The following is a 24,790-nucleotide window of genomic DNA, read 5'->3' as shown; positions in this document are numbered from 1 at the left end:
ATATTTGTGAGAAAATCCAGGGGAATGTGCTCCATAACAATCTTCCGCCAACCCGACAGGCCTGAAGGGTTTTCAGAAATCCAACCTAGCAAGATATTCTTCCTTGCACAGAATGTAAGCATATTGAAAAAATTTTTCTTATGCACGTCTGCAGGAAATACAATGGGTAGGCCCAAAAGGAGAGAAATAGGGTCCTTCTCCACCCCTACACCTAAAATCCTCTCCATTGCACCCGCCACAGCGCTCCAATATGTTTGAAGCCTGTCACAAGATCAAAGACAATGGGTAAGAGTGCCTGTGCAGACCTTGCACTTGGGACATGCTGAAGATACCCCTGGTTTAAATTTTGACAAACCGTCTGGGGCTAAGTGGACCCTTTGGAGAATCTTAAACTGTAAAGCATGAGTCCTATTGCAAATTGATATCTTCCTTTCATTCTCCCAAATATCCTCCCATGCCTCTGAAGAAACTTCAACACCCAGCTCTCTTTCCCACATCTTGCAGAGTCGATCAGACTCATCTGAGGTGGCACCCCCCAGTTGGTGATATAAAGTACTGACTGAGAGTGTACTCTTAGCCCTTAGTACCCCTCTTTCTATGTCAGATTTGTAGGGATCAGTCAAAAGTGTGGTCTCTTTTTGAATAAAATCCCTAACTTGAAAAAAACGAAAGAGGTCTCTATTAGGTAACTCGTACTCCTGTACTAACATCTCCCTCAAATAAATCACCCATGCAACATATACCCCTAGCTGCCCAACATTTAAATCCTGAATCTATCATACCCGGTTGAAAACCTGGCATATCCACTAAAGGTGTAAACAAAGATGTTTTGCCAATATTACCTTCCCTCTGCCGAATTGCCCTCCATGCTTTAACAGTATTGATGACTAATGGGTTATGATCAACTAGGAGAAAGTGAGGACTGCGATGCTGCAGATTCTCGGATGCCGCCTGGCCTGCTGTGTTTTTTCAGCATCACATTTTTCGACTATTGGGTTGTGGCAATATTCCCTAACGGTCCTCACCTTGTCCAAAAACAGCAAACTGGTAAGGGGGCACCTTACCTTGGGAGGCTTCGATATCTAGCCATATTGAAAGAGGTCCCCACAAACCCAATCACTCACGTAGGTCAAAAGCGAGCTTAATTGGTCATTTTTAATGTCCGGAAGGTCTACTCCTCCCAATCTGTGAGGCAACTGCAGTTTGGCTAATTTAATGAGGGGCCGTTTACGGTGCCAGATAAAGGAGCTGAATTAACAGTTCAGTATCCTGAGTGTTTGTTTAATGAAAATCAGGGGGAGTATCCGTATGGGGTATAGCAAACGAGGGAGAATATTCATCTTAATAAGCGCTATCTGACCCAACCATGAGACTGGAAGTGCCTTCCAGCTTTGGAGATCTTATTTAATTTTTTTCAAATAATTGAATAAAATTGGCTTTGAACAACCAATCCAGAACTGGAGTAATGAATATGCCCAAATACACAACCCCTTCCCACCATCCCCACCCCCCACCCCCGTGACCACCTAAATGGGAATCTATAGTCACTCTCAAGAGCCAACTCTTTCGTAAGACCACCCATAGGCATAGCCTCTGATTTAGCAAAATTAATCTTATACCCTGAAAAAGCACCAAACGCGTGAATGCATTGTATCAGGCAAGGCACTGAAACTGTTGGATTTGTCAAGAAAATTAGAACATCGTCTGCATACAGCGAGAACTTATGTAATTTTGACCCCACTTCTGGAGCTGATATACTGAGATCCCCACGAATGGTCTCTGCCAACGGTTCAATCACCAACATAATAAGTAATGGTGAAAGGGGACACCCTGCCGGCTGCCCCTAGAAATATTAAAATTGCTTGATCGTACCCCATTGGTAATGACCGCCGCGAGAGGTACACTGTAGAGACCTTTACCCATCTTATGAAAACTTCGCCCAGACCAAACCGGTCTAGAGTACAGAAAAGGTACGGCCACTCAACTCAGTCAAATGCCTTCTCTGCATCTAAAGAAATCACCGATCCCTGTGTTGACTGCTGTTGGCATGCTTGAATTACGTTATGCAGCCTCCTAACATTATTGGAGGATCTGCAACCCTTTATGAAGCCCGTCTGATCCTCTTTAATAATAGAAGGTAACACAGTCTCCAGCCTTAATGCGAGAGCCTTAGAGAGGATTTTAAAGTCCACATTTAAGAGCGAGATGGGCCTGTATGAAGCACAGTCTTCTGGATCCTTCACTTTTTTAAGGATAAGTGAAATATTGGCCTCTCTCAGAGATGGTGGGAGACCAACATGACTGTATGAATCATTAAACATATTCAGCATCGGGCCTGACAGTATACTTATAAATTCCTTATAGAATTCACTGGGAAGTCCATCAGGGCCGGGTGCCTTTCCACTCTGAAGCTGCCTCACAGCTTCCTGCACTTCTTGCTCTGATAATGGAGCATTGAGAAAGGACTGTTGTTCGGGAGTCACACTCGGGAGATTCAGATCTCTAAAAAAGGATTCCATTTTGGCCTGCCCGTCCTCACAATTCTCAGACTGATATAACTTAGAGTAGAATCTCTAGAACGCCACATTAATCTTTTTAGAATCACATGTTAGGTTCGCAGACCCTTCCCTAATCGCTGTAATGGTTTGTGGGGCACTTCTCTTTCTGGCAAGGTATGCTAAGTATTTGCCTGGCTTGTCACCATACTTGTATAACCTTTGCGTTGCAAAAGCCAGCTCCTTCTTTGCCATCTGCGTGAGTACGGAATTTAGTGCAGACCGCAGAGCCGTAATCCTCTGTAGTTTGACCAACAAGCGTCTGTCAAAATAAGCCTTCTCGGCTGCCTTCAACCGTGCTTCAAGGAGATGTTGCTGCTCACCCTTCTGCCACTTCCAACTGGTGGAATATGAAATGACTAACCCCCTGGCATAAGCTTTGGCAGTTTCCCAGGGAACAGATGAGCTATCAACCGAGCCTATGTTGATGTCTAGGAATGCCTGAAATTCCCTAGAGAAATACTCCACAAACTTATTGTCCATGAGAATAAAGGGATCCATTCGCCAGTACCTTGAATCCACTGTAACATCCTTAATCTTAACCATGAGGTAGACTGGAGCATGATCAGAGATGGCAATATTACTAATCGTACAGGATGCCACGAGATTCAGGGTTACCGGAGGGATCAGAAAAAAATCAACCCTCGTGTGACATCTATGCGGATTGGAGAAAAACGTGAGATCCCTACCTGTAGGGTGGAGACACCTCCAGATGTCCACCAACCCTAATTCCCCACACAAACCCAATAACTGTTTAGTTTGTGCAGAGGGTATCGAGGGACCTTTAGGCAACCTGTCTACTGTGGGGTCCAAGAGGCAGTTAAAATCTCCCCCTATAGTGATGTGCCAAGACTTGAGACTTATCAGTTTAAAAAAAGCATCTACCAAGAATTTAAAAGGATGAGCTGGGGGACAATAAACATTTAAAATACCATATTCTTCCCTATTTATCAAGGCTTTAAGAATTACAAACCTCCTGTATGTGTCTTTAACACATTCCAACAATTTAAATGAGAGATTTTTCCTAACCAATATAGCCACTCCCCTACTTCTGGTATTAAATGATGAAAAATAAACTCGGTCAAAGCCATTCTCCTGTAATTTCAGATGCTCCTTGTCATCCAAATGTGTCACCTGTAACAAAGCAATATCCACCTTCACCTTTCTAAGACTCAAGAGTACCTTCTTCCTCTTAATTGGTGCGTGACTTCCCTTGATATTCCAGGTACACCATTTAATCAAATCATTAGCCATAATCTTCTGCAATTACATTTAAATTCCAGAGAGGAGGAACCCGAACCACAAATTGTTGAGCCTTAGTGTCGCATGGTCCACCAAATATAAAACTACATAAACTAAAACCACTGCATTTAACAAACATACAAAATTATTAAAAACAACAAAAACCAGAAAATAAACCAACATATAAAGTGCCAATAAACTCACCCCCTGCCCAGAGGGGACAACTACCTGTCCCGAACTGCCCATAAATAGGCATCTAACCATCTCAACCACCTTCACTTCTCCCAGCTAGAGCCGCATCGCAAGCACAAGCTAAGAATAAACACCCCATAGAATATCAATATGAATAAACAAAACATTCTTTTATTTAAAAAATGGAGGAATAAATACCCCATCCATTCTTTGGTATGTCCTAACTTAGAAATTTGAAATGTACACCTTAACCACCGCCAGATGTAGTTTGAACCAAATTATTATCAATAGAGGAAAAAAAGGGGGAAAAACAAAGCTCCAACCGATTTCCTCCATTTCTTTTACAGAATGATAAACGCATACCCAAGCAACGATATTTATACATACTACAATTGTTTAAATTAGGTTAGTTTGTCCACAAAGTCTCTTGCCTTCTCCGATGTGTCAAAGAGATGCATGGATCCATCTAAGATGATCTGAAGCACTGCCAGATATCTCCGGGAGGACTGAATCCCAAGCTCCTTCAGTCTTCTCTTGACACCATGATTTTCGTTTCTGGATCACCGCAGCTGAAAAGTCCTGAAAAAACATGATGTTAGACCCCTCATAAATTAGGGCCTTTGGATTCTTCTCCTGGAGTCTGGAAGCCTCCATGACTCTCTCCTTATCCCGGTAATGATGGAACCGCACCAGGAAACGATAAGGGCGTTGACCCAGACCCGACCTCTGTGCTGCGACCCAGTGAGCCCTCTCTACCTTCAATCCTCTCATGCCAGTCTCCAAGTCAAGGAATTTCGGAAGCCAATCTTCAACAAATTCCGCAGGCCTTCCTTACCCTCAGGCAGACCGATGATACGAATGTTTTTTCTCTTGCCCCTGTTTTCAAGATCATCCACTTGGTCATGCAAATTACGAACCTGCGTCTTCAGAGCTTGGATCTCATCCTTGAATGAACTGGCATCAGCTTCCACCACTGTGACCCTGTGTTCCACCTCATCTTTCCTCTTCTCCAGGTCTCCCAGCTGCTGCTCATGCTTCTGCAGCATGAGAGAGATAGGAGCCAGCTTCTCTTCAATCTGTTTCCTCAACATCTCGCGAGATTTCGAGAGCTGGTTCACCAGGTCCTGGAGAGTAATCGGCTCCGAGGCTGCTGCAGGCTGAGCTGCAGGCCTGGCCTCAGATGCTCCTCTTCCCTTTTTAGGCATTTCTGGACAGATGAAAATATAGGTAAGTCAAGTTTTAAATGTTTCTTGGGGCTCCACAATCTTTCCAACGCCCCAAGAAATCCTGATGACCTGGGTTTGGCGGGTTAAAGGACCATCCTGCTCCTGCTGCGATGCCAAGCTCTGCAGAGTGATCTTCTCAGATTGCTGCCATCTTAGATCCCCCACCCTATATCATTTTAACTAGACTGTGCTATTTTGAACATCCAACCGCCGAGCAAAAAAGGCTGAAATTCCATTGCTTTCTTAATTGCTTGCTGTACCTACATGCTTGTTTTTCTATGTTTCATGCACAAGAACACCCAGACCCCTCTGTACTGTACTGTTTGAAGTCTGTCTCTATTTAATAATAGTCTGTCTTTTTATTCTTGCTGCCAAAGTGCATGACTTCACACTTTCCTACTTTATTTGCCAGCTGCTAAGTTTTCGTCCACTCAACTTAGCTAAATATCCTGGCAGATTCCTTATGTTCTCATCATAATATGCCCTCCCATTTATTTTGTATCATCAGAAAATTTGGATAAATTATATTGTGCCCCTCTCTCTGAGTCATCACTATAAATAGTGATTAATTGAGCCCTTAGGACTGATCCATGTGGCACTCCACTGGTTATGTCTTTCCATCGTGAAAAAGACCCATTGATGCTAACTCTCTGTTTTCTGAGTGTTAACCAATCCTTAATCCATGCTAATGCATCACCTCAGTACTGTGAACTCCTATCTTGTGCTATAATTTTTATATGGTAATATCTTCTGGAAATCAAAGATGCTGCATATTCTGGTTCCCCTTTATTAACTCTGCAATATCCTCAAAAAAACTGTAGCACGTAGGCGTTTTCTCAAAACCATGCCGCCTCTGTTTATTTGAATTAATGTTTTCTAAATATTCTTCTATTTCTCCCTTAATAATAAACCTCAGCATTTTCCCAATGGCAAGATGTTAGGCTAACTGGCTTATAGCTTCCAGCTTTCTGTCTCCCTCCTTTCTTGAACAGGCATGTCATGTTAATGGTTTTCCAGTCTGCTGGATTGCTCCCAGAATCCAATGAGTTCTGGAATATTTCAACCGTTGCCTTCACCATCTGTGCAACCACTTTCTTTGAAACCCTTGGATATAGGCTACCAGGTCTTGGTGTCTTATCTGCCTTCAATCCATTCATTTGCCAAATACTTTGTCCCTCATGATAGAGGCAGTTAAAAGATCTTCCCTCCCATTAGCACCTTGCTTATCTGTTATTTTTATTTATAATGTCTTCCACGATGAATGCTGATGCAAAAATAGTGATTAAATTATCTGCCATTTCCCTGCTCCCCATTATTAGTTCCTCAGTTTCACCCTCAGAGTTCCACACTTACTTTAGCAACTTTTTAAAATATATTTGTAGAAGCTCTTGCTTTTTGTTTTGAAATTTGTTGACAATTTATTTTCATAAACAACTTTCTCCCTCTTTATTAGCTTTGCTGTCTTCTGCTGCTGCTTCCTAATCCTGTTGCATATCACTAATTTTGGCTGCTTTGTATCCCCTAGTTTTGATTGGATACTGTCCTGGACTACTTTTATCCTTACATCCCTTCCCAACAAGTCCTTCTCTTTGTCAGGAATAATATTTTGCTGAGCATTATGAAATATCTGTTTAAATGCCACTGCTCATCCATTGACTTTCTCTTCATCTATTTTCTCAACTCGCCTTAGATAACTCTTTCATTGTAACTCTATAATTGCTCTGATTTAAATTGAGGAACTGCATTGACACCTGGGTTGCTCTCCTTCTAACGGAATTTGAAATTCTACCACGTTATGATCATTGCCACCTAAATGGTCCTTAATTATAAGATCTCCCTACCTCATTATGCATACATAACTAGAATTGGATATGATAATAGATGACTAGGGAATTATTGGAAGAATGAATTTTCCCATATGTAGCTATTCTGTGATTGAGGTTAGGAAAATGTCAAATGTCATCCTATTGTAGGCGCTTATTTATCAATCTTGCTGTCCTGGTTATGGTGAAGCTGGAATTGTGATCAACAGTTTTATTATAAGTGTCCTAAAACAAACCTACACCTTAATTGCTGAATATGTCAAGTTTAGGTGTTGCTCAGAGTTATGTAAGGGTTTTAGGATCCCAAAGAATCTTTGCTATGATGTCATGAAGCTGGTCCTGACTGGCATAAACAGCACAGTGTTGGCTGAGTTCAGGAAAATCCAAACACATGGAAAGCTAGACAGAAGCCTCAAGTCTAGCCACATGAATGTTAGTAACAAACTGAAAAGGAGCACATGGACTACATTGACTGAATCTGTGGAATGGAAAGTCTTTCAATAATGTGACAGTAGGTTTAGATGCTGGTATATTTCTGAATGCTATGTACTGTAGTATTTAGTTTTAATATGTAATAAACAATTACAATAAACTTACAAAGACCGTGGGAGGAAACCCACAAAGACACAGGGAGAATGTGCAAGCTCTACCCAGACAGTCACCTGAGGCTGGAATTGAATCTGGGACCCTGGTGCTGTGAGGCAGCAGTGCTAACCACTGAGCCACCGTGCCACCCCTTGTGCCACTGTTTCATGGCACATGAGCCAATCCATTTCTTCCAGTGCTTTATATCCTGCATGCCATGTGCAAATTTGTTTTTGTAACTGCTGTAGATCTCTTTTCAATTTTGACACAAAAGTAACATACCGGAAACCTGATATAAAACCAGGAAATGCGAGAGATTCTGAGCAAGTCAAGCAGCATCTGTTGAGAGTGGGAGAGAGCTGAATTTTTCATTTTGGAAAAAGGTTTTTTTTCAGATGAGATTCATAGAAGTCAGTTGGCCATGGCTCATGTTGATCTTTCTCATGCCGTCTTCCGCTGTTCATCTCATTCATAATGTAACTGGCCTCTTTGGGGCCCACCTAGTGTATTGTGTGGGTGGAGAGGCAGTGGTCTCTGCCACTCCTGGGACTTTGTGATGCTCGCACTGCTGGTTGGCTATACTTACATCGTAGCTCCACACTACTTCAGATACGGTTACCTTTCACATTCTGGTATCCCATTGCCCCAGAAAGAAAAGCTCGTACCTCCTTTCATTGTCAGGGACCACGAGGTGTGGGTGAAAATGGTGGTGTAGAGGAGGAACATCTGATTTGCTGCTGGCCACAAAGGGTTGCCATGGCACTAAATTCAGCCAGATAGCAACCCAAGTGGGTCTAGTGTTCCAGGTAAAACTGGCAGTGCAGGAGGAAGGTCAATGACCTTCTCTACATCTCAAGGGTAACATGCCATTACATTTTTTTTCATTACCTCACATTCAAAGAGCCACTACTCACTCGAACTCTGCCACTGCAAATACCTCTCAGCAAGGCACACCTCTCACTATTGCAGACACCATGTATATTCAATGACCGTCACCCAGCTTAATCTCCCAAACTACCAAGCTCCTGCTGACTGCTACTGTTCCTACTTATTCACTGGGGACATAACTACCTGCTCCTGAATCACCAGTAACAACCAGCACTTCCATTGACTTCCATCATGTTCAATTCTCATTTTGTCTCATTGCAGAAAAAAAAGTTTCACAATTAAAAGGGTGAAAACTAGCTGTGGGGAGGCAGAGTCATAGAGATGTACAGCATGGAAACAGACGCTTTGGTCCAACACGTCCATGCCGACCAGATATCCCAATCCAATCTAGTCCCACCTGCCAGCACCCGGCCCATATCCCTCCAAACCCTTCCTATTCATATACCCTTCCAAATGCCTCTTAAATGTTGCAATTGTACCAGCCTCCACCACATCCTCTGGCAGCTCATTCCATACACGTACCATCCTTTGCGTCAAAAAGGTGCCCCTTAGGTCTCTTTTATATCTTTCCCCTCTCACCCTAAACCTATGCCCTCTAGTTCTGGACTCCCTGACCCCAGGGAAAAGACTTTGCCTATTTATCCTATCCATGCCCCTCATAATTTTGTAAACCTCTATAAGGTCACTCCTCAGCCTCCGACGCTCCAGGGAAAACAGCCCCAGCCTGTTCAGCCCCTCCCTGTAGCTCAGATCCTCCAACCCTGGCAACATCCTTGTAAATCTTTTCTGAACCCTTTCAAGTTTCACAACATTTTTCCGATAGAAAGGAGATCAGAATTGCACGCAATATTCCAACAGTGGCCTAACCCAGACAGAAAAGGGTTTGACTTATTCAGACTGTGACTGTTCATGTGGAGACAGGAAAGCCAGTACACTCCATTGTACAGCTATTCCATTACCGTTAGTGCTAACTCATTCTCAAGCTGCAGAGCACAACCAATTTCTTTCACATAACTATTTCCCTCTCTACTGTTATACAGACATTAGCAGCACTCAGTGAACCTCCACCAAGGAGAGAACCAGAAATCCTCAGTTTTACCTCGAAGGAAGAAGCCACACAGTTCTCAGAGGATGTTCTGGTAAGGTTTTTACCTATGTCTGGCTATCTTCAGGCTTGAGATGCTTTTTAAGCTACAAAAAGAAGAGACAGTTGTTGCTTTTGTAGAGATCCAATTGCTTCTTCCAAAACATTCATACCCATAAACCATTCAGCTACCTTGAAGCCAATCACACACTTGTTATCAGAGAGAGTATTAGCTCCAGCCCACCTGCAAACTCGACTTCTACTCCTGTTTGAATGTGCAGCTGTGTAACTAGTACTTACAATGAATGTCAAGTTATTTACCATTAAAAAGCATTCTTGATTTTTAACCAGTTCTTTCCCCATTTCAATCCACAATCAAAAATAAAGAAAAGTAAAAAGATAATGACTTTTACATAGATATGAATGGATGAACAGAAGGTGCTTCAGGATTGTTTCCAACCTGTCGCCTATCATAAGAGACTTAATTGCACAACACTCAGATTTCTTATGCTTACTGAAATCTTAAAAATGACCTAACTTATATGTAATGCAAAAGTACTGTCCACTTTCTCCCTAAGGGTGAGTAGGAGATGCAATGTGTAGCTATTGAGAATGCGATCACTCAATGATATCAAGCATAGTCACATGGGTAAGAAAATATTTATTCAACTGCAGAACAGTTCAAAGACAACAAAAATAACCACTTATTTTAACCAGTCCATGTACTTTGGACTGACCATGTCATATAGAAAGTTAAAGAAAATGTGTATTCCAGGTGTAGAGGAAAGAAAGGTCTGTTTATCAAACATGTCTTTTTTCAAAAAGTTTTCATTCACACAATAAGCGTTCTTCCGGAATTGTATGATTTCTCAATATAAGTAAGAGGCCATCAACAAGTGTGTTCAGCTTTTCTGAATTTTTGCTGATCTGAACTATGAAGTTAATGTCATATTTGTTCAGGAAAATTTAAGCATTGAGTAAACTTGTATACTAAGTGCAAGTTATATGCTGGGATGGTGCAACATTGGGGAAGTGGGTTATTGCCCGAGACTTTCCTTTCATGTTATGAATATCCTGGCCTTGTGAGATTCTGTGGAGCAAGGCAAATCATTTATCCCTGAACAGATAAGATCACTAGGCTCTGATGGGTTTGGATAGTGTGAAATGGAAGGAAGAAAGACATAGGAAAGTTTTAAAAAGCCAAATTGGAACAAGTTAAAGTCTTTGTTTCCTTCAAGAATTTTGATTTAGTATAAGTGTTTGCACCTATTTCTGAAGACATTTGTCCCACTCTGTCATATAACAAGAAATAAGGAAGGAGTGTCCACACAAAATGATGTAATAGGGAAATGTTGAAGGTATGGAGGAAGCAGCCAAGGTGCAGTTCCTTCTCACAGGAATCATCTTTCATGAGATACACAAGAAAGTGTGAGTCAGTCAAAAGTCTTGAGTCCCCATTATGCAGTTATTTTCGAACGTCATTACTTCGTGCTCGGCACGGTGGCACTGTGGTTAGTACTGCTGCCTCACAATGCTAGAGACCTGGGTTCAATTCCCACCTCAGGCGACTGACTGTGTGGAGTTTGCATGTTCTTCCCATGTCTGTGTGGGTTTCCTCCCACAGTCCAAAGATGTGCAGGTCAGGTGAATTGGCTGTGCTAAATTGCCTGTAGTGTTAGGTGTAGGGGTATGGGTAGTTGCACTTTGGCGGGTCGGTGTGGACTTGTTGGGCTGAAGGGCCTGTTTCCACACTGTAAGTAATCTAATCTACATAATTAAAGGAAGCCTAACACTAGCTCATTCATCTTGGAACCAGGTCAGTGAGGTTCTCCCAAGTCCCTCTGATGCACAGCTAAACCATATTTTATTTTCCCGATTCTCATCTTCATCTTTACCCTCAGACATGTGCTGACGAACACCACTTCCTCTGCATCCAAGAAGTCCCCCTTTTGTCAGTGCTACTTGTGAAGAGCACAGCATGGCACAATGATGTGGCACAACTTTTCTGGGTCACATTGCGAGGTGGAATGATCCAGGCATTGAAACATCTTCAGACCAATGGGCTGTTCCACTATGTCCTTGATGGAAGTATTGGCTGTGTCATATCTCTGTTTTGTTTCACCTGAGGGTTTCATAAAGGTGCCATGAACCATGTTCGGAAGATGTAGTCACTGATTCCCAGCAGCCATCACTGTGTGGCCTGCGGAACTTGGATAGAAGCAGGAACCTGTCAGTTGTCTCGTATATTAACATCATGGCAGCTCCTAGGCTAGCTGGTAAATATTTATAAAATCTAATGTATAAGTTGAGTTTTGATGGAGTGAAAACTTTTCTGTTGGCCGGCTCTGCAGGTTGGTGATAGCATGCTTACAAAGCAATGTGGGTGCAATGAATAATACATTGAACCTTGAGACTGAAGTTCCACTGTCCTGGATACTTGACTTTTCTTGTCATGGTCAAAGGATATACATTGGTCAATGAAACAAAAATGGAATCAGTGATATCCTGAATGTGTTTGTATGTAGAAGATGAAGAGACATCATTCAGTTGTAACTTGGATTGAGCTAGCATAAAATGTCAAGGCAGAAAACAACAGGCTTCAATATAAGCAGAGTCTGTTCATTCTCCTTCACCTTCTTAGAAAGTTTTGACCTGGTGCTTTGCCTTCTGGAAGCTGTACAGTAGCTGTTGGAGATTACTGTCCTTGCCAACGTCATTGTAATTGCTCTCTCTTTCAATGCTATCTTGTCCTATGCAGGATCCATGTCAGATGTGTGAGCTTACAACCTGTGGGAAATGTCAATAAAAGTTAGAATTTCAGTAATATATTCCTGAATCCTGTCATCAAAGACAATATGGTGTCACATCATGCCCTCTCCCAGTGTGCCATGGAGGCTTCACACAGAGGCCAGTGCTATGCCTCAGTAAGGAACTCTTGAGGTATGTAACCTTATCCAAATATATGTTGCATCACCAAAGTGCTAAATCTCTATTGAGAGAGTGAAATTCTGGCATGGATCCATCATCGTAGCACAGTCTCCCAAAAAAAGCCACTCTTGAACATCACAGATCATATCCTCACAGATCTATAGTTTTGTGTGTGAATGTAGCCACTCCAAAGCCATAACTGTATTCTTTATTCTGGAAAAAAGAATGCCTTACCAATGAGTTGCAAGTTGATGCCAGATGGGTGGTATTACTGAATCAGCGAATGTATGATTAATATAGTTGTCTCTAGCAGGGCCTCATAGTCAAAGAATTATACTTGGCTCCCAAAGAAAAAGAAACTAATTTACTCTGTCTGCATTAGTTTTATCTTGTTATTGTGTGATTGACTTTGGATTGAAGATGGCTGATTTCAGCTTTCTGTTCTTATCAGTAACTTGCAGGTTTTGCACATGATATCGGATGATTCCTTATTCCTCATGTTCCTGTTTGTTTTGCTGTCCTTGTGTCTCCCTCATTTCTCTCCATCCCCTTTATAAATTCATTAATGTCCCAATTTATCCCTTGGACCCATGGCTTTACAGATGTCATGTCCTTATTTGCCATACACTTGCCTCATGTGAAGGCCTTTGCAAAACCTTGCAGCCGCATAGCTTCCCATTCCTCTCTGTGATCTTGAAATGCCCCCTTTCACGATATCCTTTCTCTCGCTGACCTAGTCCAATGAACCTCAATCAGAGACTCAGACTTCCCACTTTCCCAAAGGTTCCATGGACTGGCCTCTGATAATCCCCCTGACTGGTTATCCCTCGACACCCAGGCTCCCTTCCCTGAACTATTTCCTTCCTTGGACTGACTTGGCGGGACAGCCCGCTGAGCACAGCCCAGCTCCCAATGGTCATCTCCACAGTATCCTGACTGAGTTATCTGTCATCTGCAGATTACTTGTACTTGACCTGCAGGTCTGACTATGTGGCCCAATCCATGGACTGCAAGGGATTCCCAAATTCTGGTAAGACTGAGCGCCTGACTGAGCAACCTCTTGAACAGGAATAGGATGAGTCCCCTTTGATTGACTGTGGCAGTATCCCCTGAAAGTCTAGAGTGCTGCCCTGCTCCAACCAAAGACTAGTCGCTTTTGAGTATCAGACATGGACATTGCTTGAAGCACATGCAAATGCTTGCTGAGTAAGCTGCTGCCAAGGTCCACCACCATTACTGTTCAATATTCCAAACTGAATGCTTGTGCTTCTGTAATGTAATGTAATGAAATGCAAGCCACTGAGGCTGTCAGCCTGTGAGTTAGGACTGAAGAATCTATGCATTGAAAAACAATTCCTGACCAAAAGCTGTCAGTCTCCAAGTAAGCTTAAAGTGGGTAAGCACTAGGCAAGTGTGCTAAGAGCTATTAGATGCATCTTGTGTAGATGCATGAGATGCCGATATCTCATTTGCATAAAACATAAGAGTGCAAGGCATATATGTTCCTGAGCTCCAAGGTGAAATTTTGAAGGGCTGAACTAATGGGAGAGTTGGTCCAAAAGCAGCCATGATAATGCCAGGAAGCTGTAAGCTGGATGATGTCCATTTGAACGGATGAAAAGTTGGAAAAATATCTTGTCCATGGAAAATGTGGGGAAGGTGGATTCATCTGAAGGTACAGAGGAGCAACCTACTGCTCAGTAACTTCTCTGGCTTTTTTGTCAGCAATTGGCTGTGCCTAAATCCCCAGGGAAGGAGTGAGCTGCACCGAAGTGAGCGGAGGTTACTAAATGATAAGATGCAAATTCATGGAAATAAGGTAGTCACTGCTTGTTAGTTTAATTCAAAACTTACTGTTTAATCCTAAAAGGGAAAATCAGAAAGTTTTCTCCCAGTGTTGAGAACTGAATTTTCCATTGTCACCATATTTTCCTAACATCCTCCCCAGTGCCCACGTCCCTCAAGGAAGTGGAAAAATCCACCCAGAGTTACCCTTTTAGATTGGTAACCTTTCATCCGTCTGGTGGAAGGTCATTAACCTGAATCGTTAGTTCTATTTCTCTTCTTAATGTTGGCAGATTATCAGGCTGACTCAAAACTTTGCATATGAGAACTGGTTAAATGCTGACTGATGCAATTGAAAGCAAAACTCACTACACACACAGAGGTGTGGTTACTCCTCAGTGGAGAGAATGTCATGAATGATGTTGATGGTAAGATTGCTGTAACTGACCAGTTCTACACATCATTGTTCAGTTCAGAGTAGATTGTTATTTCTACGATGATGGTATTCAAGGTATTAACAAAAATTGACAGATAGATATGTCCATAGCCAAGTGATGGTCACAAAAGCTATACTTTGCTCAGGATCTAAAAAAATAATGTTTATATTGATTCAGTGCCCTATTGAGTCAAACATCTCACAACACCTCACACTATTAATTATTTTGAAGTGCAATGGCTATTCTCCAGCAGGATAAAGCATGATGATATTTCATCCTAATCTCATACATCCATGCTAACCGAGGTATTTGTAATTCTCAGCTGCATAAGCTAGTAATGTGCTAAGGGTCAGAATATAAAGGTCTGAGTTGCATTTCCACTGCTTTGCAGACTGAATTTGATCCTTCTTAGTACTTGGGCTTTGTGTTTTGCAAACACTGAATAGTGAGCTTCTGGATCATTATGGCTGTTGTCTTCTCAGAAAAAGAAACCTCCAAATGTTAATCTTTCTCTGCATTTTCATATGGCTGCTAAGAAGCCACATGCTTCAAGGGGTTAAAAGCATAATGTGCATTTTCTTCTGTTGGCAGCAAGATGATAAAGATGGGAGAACACACAGAACTAGTCACTTAGTTAAGAACAGCGTTGATCCATTTAAGATTTATGAGAAAACAGGCAGCTGTATATAAGTACTGAGATAGCCAGAGATGAGAAAGATAAGCAAGACAGGAAATTGCCTGAGAACAATGCTGCTAATTGTCGAATTGTGCAGAAAAAAAATCTTCAGAGAGAATGCAAGTAAAGTTTCTGTAGTTTGTGTTTGTATGTGTGTGGGTAGTTTGTGGTATTCTGTTCTTTCTTTTCATCTTAAACTTTGGTAACGCTGTCAGCTGCAGGTCTGTTATTCATATGTGGGCTTGCTGCAGATAGGCTGTTGGGGGTTTACATGTACGCACACTTATATATGGTATCTGCTGCAGAAACAGGCTTTTCGGCCCTTTCAGTCCATTCTGGAGTTTATTATCCACTTGAGCCTCCTTCCCCCTTTCCTGATCGAAAGCTATTATCATAGCCATCTACAAAACAACCTCGGTTATCCGAACGTCAATTATCTGAATTTCAAATATCCAAACAAGATCTCAAGGTCCCGTAAAAACATTACCCGTTATCTGAACAATCAGTTATCTGAACAAAAGACTCCCCGCCCATCTCATTTGGATAATCAAAACTGTTCTGTATTCCCTTCTCCTTCAGATACATGTTCAGCTTCCCCTTAAATGGTTCAGTCCTATTCACTTCAACTGCTCCCTGTGCACTAAACTCACTGAACTCCGCATTCTTGCCAGTTGTTTGGTAAAAATGATTCCTTTTTGGATTTCTTATTTGCTTGTAATGGATCCAAAGGTTCAGAATGCTTCTCAACATTTGAAAGTTTCATGAATGGCATTAAAAAAAGCAATAAGCTTTTGATGGTTCATTAAGTTGAAGTTCTAAATTGGAGAAAGGCCAATTTTGACGATATTAGGCAAGAACTTTCGAAATCTGATTGGGGGCAGATGTTCGCAGGTAAAGGGACGGATGGAAAATGGGAAGCCTTCAGAAATGAGATAACGAGAATCCAGAGAAAGTATATTCCTGTTAGGGTGAAAGGAAAGGTATAGGGAATGCTGAATGACTAAAGAAATTGAGGGTTTGGTAAGAAAAAGAAGGAAGCATATGTAGATGCATAGACAGGATAGATCGAGTGAATCCTTAGAAGTGTATAAAGGAAATAGGAGTATACTTAAGAGGGGAATCAGGAGGGCAAAAAGGGGACATGAGATAGCTTTGGCAAATAGAATTTAGGAGAATCCAAAGGACAAAAGGGTAACTAGGGAGAGAATAGGGCCCCTCAAAGATCAGCAAGGCGGCCTTTGTGTGGAGCCACAGAAAATGGGGGTGATACTAAATGAGTATTTTGCATCAGTATTTACTGTGGTAAAGGATATGGAAGATATAGATAGTCAGGGAATAGATGGTGACATCTTGCAAAATGTCCATATTACAGAGAAGGAAGTGCTGGATGTCTTGAAATGGGTAAAGGTGGATAAATCCCCAGGACCTGATCAGGGGTACCCTAGAACTCTGTGGGAAGCTAGAGAAGTGATTGCTGGGCCTCTTGCTGAGATATTTGTATCATTGATAGTCACAGGTGAGGTGCCGGAAGACTGGAGGTTGGCAAACGTGGTGCCACTGTTTAAGAAGGGCGGTAAAGACAAGCCAGGGAACTATAGACCAGTGAGCCTGACCTCGGTGGTGAGCAAGTTGTTGGAGGGAATCCTGAGGGCCATGATGTATTTGGAAAGGCAAGGACTGATTAGGGATAGTCAACATGGCTTTGTGCGTGGGAAATCATGTCTCACAAACTTGATTGAGCTTTTTGAAGAAGTAACAAAGAGGATTGATGAGGGCACAGCAGTAGATGTGATCTATATGGACTTTAGTAAGGTGTTCAACAAGGTTCCCCATGGGAGACTGATTAGCAAGGTTAGATCTCATGGAATACAAGGAGAACTAGCCATTTGGATACAGAACTGGCTCAAAGGTAGAAGACAGAGGGTGGTGGTGGAGGGTTGTTTTTCAGACTGGAGGCCTGTGACCAGTGGAGTGCCACAAGGATCGGTGCTGGGTCTTCTACTTTTTGTCATTTACATAAATAGTTTGGATGCGAGCAATAGAGGTACAGTTAGTAAGTTTGCAGATGACACCAAAATTGGAGGTGTAGTGGACAGCGAAGAAGGTTACCTCAGATTTCAACAGGATCTTGACCTGATGGGCCAATGGGCTGAGAAGGGCAGATGGAGTTTAATTCAGATAAATGTGAGGTGCTGCATTTTGGGAAAGCAAATCTTAGCAGGACTTATACACTCAATGGTAAGGTCCTAGGGAGTGTTGCTGAACAAAGAGACCTTGGAGTGCAGGTTCATAGCTCCTTGAAAGTGGAGTCGCAGGTAGATCGGATAGTGAAGAAGGCGTTTGGTATACTTTCCTTTGTTGGTCAGAGTATTGAGTACAGGAGTTGGGACGTCATGTTGCAGCTGCACAGGACATTGGTTAGGCGACTGTTGGAATATTGCATGCAATTCTGGTCTCCTTCCTATCGGAAAGATGTTGTGAAACTTGAAATGGTTCAGAAAAGATTTACAAGGATGTTGCCAGGGTTGGAGGATTTGAGCTATGGGGAGAGGCTGAACAGGCTGGGGCTGTTTTCCCTGGAATGTCGGAGGCTAAGGGGTGACCTTTTAGAGGTTTACAAAATTATGAGGGGCATGGATATGGTAAATAGGCAAAGTCTTTTCCCTGGAGTCGGGGAGTCCAAAGCTAGAGGGCATAGGTTTAGGGTGAGAGGGGAAAGATATAAAAGAGACCTAAGGGGCAACTTTTTCACACAGAGGATGGTATGGGTGTGGAATGAGCTATCAAAGGAGGTGGTGGAGGCTGGTACAATTGCAACATTTAAGAGGCATTTTGATAGGTCTATGAATAGGAAGGGTTTGGAGGGATATGGGCCGGGTGCTGGCAGGTGGGACTAGATTGGGTTGGGATATCTGGTCAGCATGGATAAGTTGGACCAAAGGGTTTGTTTCCATGCTGTACATCTCTATGACTCTATAATAACAAGTTTCTGTCCTGCTTCTTACCTGTTTAGTTATGGCATGGAACTGTGTCATCGATGACTGTTGTGCAATGGCATGTCCAACATGATGGAGCTGAAAGTCTAGACAAAAGTACTAAGATGTTGAGCTGAATTTTCCCACCTGCGGGCAATGACAAATCGATTGGGAAAATGTGGCAGCTTTAGAAAGTGAGATTCTTGACGCCAAGAAATAAGTCTGATGTGCAACCAACATTTGAATAGCGAGATGGGAATATTAGCGCAGAATGGCAAGAAAATAGTGAAGGAGAAAATTAATCTCCATTTTAACAGGTAAGGTTTGATCAGGGATCATCAGCATGGCTTTGTCAGAGGGAGGACATGCTTAATGAATTTGATTGAATTTTTTGAAGAGCTAATTTATATGGATTTCAGTAAGGCTTTTGACAAAGTCCCATATGGGAAAATGATTTGAAACAAGTAAACGCTCTTGGGAGTCTGAGTAATTTGGCAAGTTGGATCGAAAATTAGCTTAGTGGCAGGAGACAGAGGTTAGTAGTAGCTTTTTATGTGACTGGAGGCTGGCACACCGCAGGAGTCAGTGCTGGATCCCATATTGTTTGTGATATTCATTAGTAATCAAGATGTGAATGTTGGAGCATTGGTAGGTAAGTTTGCAATTGACAGAAAGATTGTCTGAGTAGTTGACAGTGAAGAGAACGGTATCAGGTTACAGGAAGACAGACATTTTGGTAAAATGGGCAGGTTAGTGGCAGATGATAAATGTGAGGTGATGCAGTTTGGAAGAAGAAGTGAGACAAGGGAACACTCAATGAATGGCAGGAGTATATGATGCTCAGAGAAACATAGTGATCTTGGAGTGCTTGTTCGCAGTTCCTTGAAGATGGCTGAATAGGTTAACAGGTTAGTCAATAAAGGATACAGGATACTTGCTTTTATCAGTTCATGCATTGATTCTAAAAGCAGGGAGGTATGTTGGAAACATACAGAGCTGTGGTGAGACCACTGCTGGGGTATAGTGTGCAGTACTGGTCACCACATTATAGGAAGGATCTGATTGCACTGGAGAGAGTGTATAGGAGATTCACCAGGATGTTGCCCAGGGTGGAGCATTTCAGCTGGGAAGAGAGACTTGATAAGAGCTTGATAAGCTCAGGTTGTTTTCTGTAGAGTGGAGAAGGTTGAGCAGTATATAAGATAATGACAGGCATGGACAAGGTGAATAGACTGCTCCTCGGATGCTGGCTGACCTGCTGTGCTTTTCCAGCACTACTCTGATCTAAACTCAAGATGAATAGAAGGCAGCTGTTCCCCCATTGTCGAAGGGTCAAGACCAAGGGAGCACCCTATTAAAGTGAAAGACAGGAGGTTTAGAAGGGATTTGAGGAGAAATGCTTTCACCCAGAGGGTGGTGATAATCTGGAATGCATTGTCTGGGAGAATAGTTGAGGCAGAAAACCTTACTACCTTTGAAAGGTACTTGGATGACCACTTAAAGTGTCAAACCATTCAAGGCTATGAGTTAGTGCCAGAAGGCAGGACCAGTATAGATAGTAGTGTATTTTAAGTTGTACACACTCGACGGACTGAAGGACCTCTTCTATACAGTACGATTGTAGAATTCTATGAGCCATATTTGCATGCATTTACATGTTTTCAGTTCCTCACCTTGCCTCATTGATATGCAATAATAATCTCCCACATGCCCAAGAGAAACTAGACAGGTACAATTCCCAACATGAAATTCAGAATGGACATCTAGCAGCTCTAGCTCAACACTTGTTCCTCTGGACTTCCAGCTTTGAGAGCAATCCTTGATATCTTCAGATATGTTCCATGGGCAGCGAATGCCGACGTCCCCCATCCATGGAGTTTGGCATCAGCCATGCACCAGCCTCACTACATCATCGTGGCACATCTCCAACTCACTTAGAATAAAATTCTCCACTTAAATGCTGCACTTCAGAGTGCACTGATATCTTTCATTGATGCCAGGTCATTGTGCATGTGGGTAAAAGCACCAAACCTATGCATTGGAACAGGGTGTACATCACACTCTTCAATTGCTCTTTTAGCACTCTTACACTGCGCTTGCTTAATATTCACAGCATTTCTGTCTTGACTTCTTTTTACTGCAGACATAAAGCCAGACAGCTTGTCTCAGTGGTCAACAGTGATCAGTTAAGTGGGTGGGCATATTGGTGTATGGCATTGTGTTATATCAGTGTCATGCCTACAACATGTGACACCAGCGTGAGCAGCAAACACACAGCTTCAGCCAAATGATCATGCCTCAAATTCTAAGGGGAGCAGTCTTCAGTCCAGGGGACTGTCATCAGTTGGGGGTTATAGTACAGTAAGTCAAGGATAACATCAACTCTCAGTCCTTGAAAATGGTCACTTGGCCACTTTGGGCAGTCCAGATCAGTGGTTCCATATTACTACAGTATGGGGCATAGTTTAGGATCAATTCTGCAGGTCCAGAGATTCATGGTAAGTCAGTCAAGGGACTGCACAGAGATCAATTAATCCGTCCAAGTGTGTCAGGAGGTGAGCCATAGTCAGCCTTGGTGGTCAGCTAAATGAAAGTCAAAGGAGGTTATCAGAGGCCTCCACTGTTGTGATTTAAAAGCTAGGAAAGTCAGGAATTGGAGGCAGCATGGAGAGGAATAGTTATGGAGGAGACAACTCAACATTTAAGTCAACATGGGAGAAAAAAGTGCATTAGATGACTTGGATTACTGTGGGGGATGGAGAGGGTCATCGATGGTTACCACCACTCTGGCTTTGATGAGGGGACACAGTGCAGCATAATGGTTGGCATGGTTAAGCTATTAGGCTGGTGCTCCAGAGGGAATGTTGAGCTATAAAGACATAAATGAAAGAGGTGGCTGGGTACATTTGGAAGTCACTATTGATGGAGTGAGCAGGCAATGCAAGGAAGAAAGGAATATGGCAATTTGGAGGGACCCTTTGGTGAACAGGCTGAGCCTACCATTCACTGTGTCAGTTTCAACCTGGCATTGCCTTCTGCAATCATGAAGATGATAAATGCGCAGTGGAAATGAAGAATGTCTGTGACCACACTCAGAGTGGAGAAAATGTTTTTCCATCTGACAGACAAGGTCTACTTGAATGATGCGAGGCCCTTCAAGGGGAATTGCATTAAGCAGGCACTTACACAATATAGGTTGAAGACTTTTGTAACCATAGAACCCTAAATATGAAATGCATGCAGTGTCCAACTGAATAGGATATAAATCCTGGTCACAAGCAATTTTGACTCATCTGTGATATCCATCATCCAGGTATGCCTGAGTTATCCTTTCTTTCTGCTGCTTTCCACTGGAACAGATCTCTGGAGCTTCTCAGATTCTGATCAAATTGTGGAAATACTGATATTTTCTTTTCAGATAGTCACTCTTCAGAATTTTCTTTTTGCTCTTGCAATTTCAAGCACCTCTTTGTTTGTCTTAACATTTGTTTAATGTAATCTTACATCTTCACATCCACATTTCAAAGGCATCTAATTTCTTCCACTAATCTTTATTTACTGTCCACCATTCTGAAGCAGCCAGGACAGTCAACTAAATGTTGCAGCTTAGAAGTTTTTATTCTTGTTACAATTTTGAATTATCTTTCAGAAAAACGGACAGGTACAATAAGCTGCCAATCAGGAATAAGGACCTTCCACAATACAAGCCAATTCATTTCTATATTTTTAATTTATTAATGTAGCAGTATCAACAAAGTAATTACTTGGACAGCTCAGCATATTCTTTCACACTGTTTTTGCTGCTCTGATCTGAAACCTTGAAATAAACTACCCCACATTTGGAACATCATCAATTCTATAAATCTAACGCACATGTGTGAAAAAGAAACACATTGTCTGTTACAAATGCCATGCACAATCCTGTCCCCACTCTGTAGCCCAGCACTTAGAGTATGCTGATTTCAGTTTCATTTCTGTATTTGAGCCTCGTCTGAATGAGAGAATTTGACCAAGTAATGAACTATTGTCACCCAACATATTGCACGTACAACTTTCAAAATCAGCTCAAATGTTCAGTCATATTTGTGCAGAGAGAAGCAGAGTTAACGTTTCGAGTCCAGACAAACTCTTCTTCAGACCTGAAAAGGGCTGGAAAATGGTCTTATATTGTGTTAATGACAGAGGGGAAGGAGGAGTGAGTGGAACAGATTGTGAGAGCGGCCAGAGCGAAAGGCAGAGCGAGTGTTGATGGTCGTATAGGAAATATAGAGATATAAAACAGATGTAATAGTTCAGTGTGAAATGAGAAAAATGTTGTTATATTTCACTAATTACATTCTTTTTTTTGACGTGATGTCAATTAGTGTCTTGATTTTTGTTTTCAAGTCTCAGGTGTGTAATAATGTCTTTGAAGAAGCTTATTAGAAAATATGTACGCTTCTGTGATGCATCGTGAAAAATTATCCTGTAATAAAGAAATCACATAAATATTTGTTCTTGTTTCATATTGCTCACTTTGATGTTGCATTGATAAACAATAATCTTTCTAAAATTCCTTACATCATGTTAAGGCATTCACCAGTTACCACTTGTATAAGAAATGCAACTTTATTTGACTGTTAAAATGCTTATATTTTTCTTCCACATGCCATAAACATTTTTGAATGAAATAATTACATCAGTTAGTTATTTCTTTAACAACTCATTTCAATACTAATATTATTTGTCATGGCCATAAATCTTCACAAACACAGTGTGTAAAACATTTTTTAACACACTGATGAAATAGAGAGCGTAAAGTGCAGTAAATATGAAGAAGTCCAAATCTACCAGCTTGTAAATAATAGGAATGGAGTCAAACCAAACATTATTTAATGAATATATTACTTCTTCAGTTTTGTCTGGTAGAATTCAAGATTCAATCCCATTTTGAGTAAATCAATACACAACACATGAATGAAAGCTTTATTTGGATCAAAAATTAGAGATATTTTATATCACACTGTCTAACAGTCTGTTAAGAATGTCTAGTCAAAATTACAGAATTATTTGTGAACTTATTAAGGCCTAGTTGCTTTTCATATATGTTGCATTCTAGGTACAGTTAAAATCTTCACATAGAAAACAATTTACTAACTCATTAACTCACTACTACATTCACACACTCACATGCATACATTCTACGTGACACATATGCATCCTTTATTTAAAGGGATGCCTTACATTAACACTCAAGTATATCTTATTTTTGTAGATGAGCCAACTGAAGTCCAACTAGCATCCAAGCTTCAGCATCATGCAACATCCTGGAGCATTCATTCTTTTAGTAGCAAGGACCAGCGTGAGTGTAACCTGCATCATAGAATACAAATATACTGTGATTCTAGTGAAGAACATAAAAGAGTGCACTAGTTGAATGTGTGTAGTCACAAATGAATTGGCTGCATTGCAGTATACGGCAAGACCAGAGTTGCAGCAGCAGCAATGACAGTGGCACAGATCCAAACAATGTGGGTGTATCTTAGAAATGATCAGTTTGCTGCAGCAATTGCCTGGGGTTCCAATATACAACAGACTCTCTTTTCAAGCTTCCAAGTTCTGAGTAATCACATTGGGAAAACTTTGAGTCGGGGTGGATGGACCCAGGGCCGTGCAAAATAGAGGACATGCACAACAGCAGTTCCATATCAGGCGAACTAGAAACAGAGACAGTAATCTTGTCAGGGAAAAAACACATTTAGCCCAGTCTACAGATCTTTGCAAATGACAGTGGATGTGCCAGGACAATCAACCACAGTAGCAGCGGATGTGGCTAAGTCTGTTACAGTTCTAACAAAGCATGGTCAAGGAAATACAGGATCACCAGAATCTCAAGAGAATCAAACCAAAACCATGTAGTCAAACATTTACTGTTTCAGCAGGACAGCCCTTTGGAAGGAGTCACAGCTTAAGTATTGCACATGGTACATCAGCGTTAAAGGGAAACACCATGGTAAAATTCTATTCAACTCACGGACAGAACTCTTAAGGCAGAGAATAAATTTGTTACACTCTATTTAAACTTCATAGACAAATATTTTATTTCTGTTTATATAAAATAAAAGTTGAATAATTGAGTTAATGATATTGGGAGATGTAATGCTGCAGGCTTTTGCCTTGCATTAATAGAAAGGTTCTTGAAAATGTTCATGTTTCATATGTGCAACATAGCAGTGTGCTCAACACGAGGATTTTACTTCACCTATTTTTCCTAATCAACCCATTCAGAAATGTTATTACATACCTCTGGACCAGGTGGTATTTGAACCTGGACCTTCTGGTCTAGGGATAGGGAAAGTACCACTGTGCTACAAGAGGGCCCAAAACAAATTCTATTGAAGTGAAGCTTCAGATG

The 24,790-nt window shown here is 41.6% G+C and overlaps 1 protein-coding gene across 4 annotated transcripts in view; it reads left to right on the top strand.

Moving 5' to 3' along the window:
- Window positions 1–24,790, top strand: part of LOC122563647 (uncharacterized) — a 115,997-nt gene that overhangs the window by 74,200 nt on the left and 17,007 nt on the right. For 2 of the 4 annotated variants that reach the window (XR_015752154.1, XM_087976831.1), the window contains 2 exons: window positions 9,552–9,650; window positions 23,651–23,737. The exons of 1 other annotated variant lie outside the window; for it this stretch is intronic. Coding sequence is in view for 1 of the 3 variants with exons in the window: in XM_087976831.1 (XP_087832957.1) it covers window positions 9,552–9,650; window positions 23,651–23,674 (123 nt within the window). In the remaining 2 variants the exon portion in view is untranslated. Of the gene's footprint in view, window positions 1–9,551; window positions 9,651–23,650; window positions 23,738–24,790 lie in introns of those variants that run through there. One more of the 4 variants, XR_015752152.1, reaches the window with a different exon arrangement.

Source organism: Chiloscyllium plagiosum, unplaced genomic scaffold, assembly GCF_037043375.1.
Source record: "Chiloscyllium plagiosum isolate Xiang-an unplaced genomic scaffold, Cpla_swu_hap1 HiC_scaffold_30, whole genome shotgun sequence".
Lineage (NCBI taxonomy): Eukaryota > Metazoa > Chordata > Chondrichthyes > Orectolobiformes > Hemiscylliidae > Chiloscyllium > Chiloscyllium plagiosum.
The sequence above is the reverse complement of the archived record's forward strand: the minus strand, read 5'-3'. Positions and strand labels throughout refer to the sequence as shown.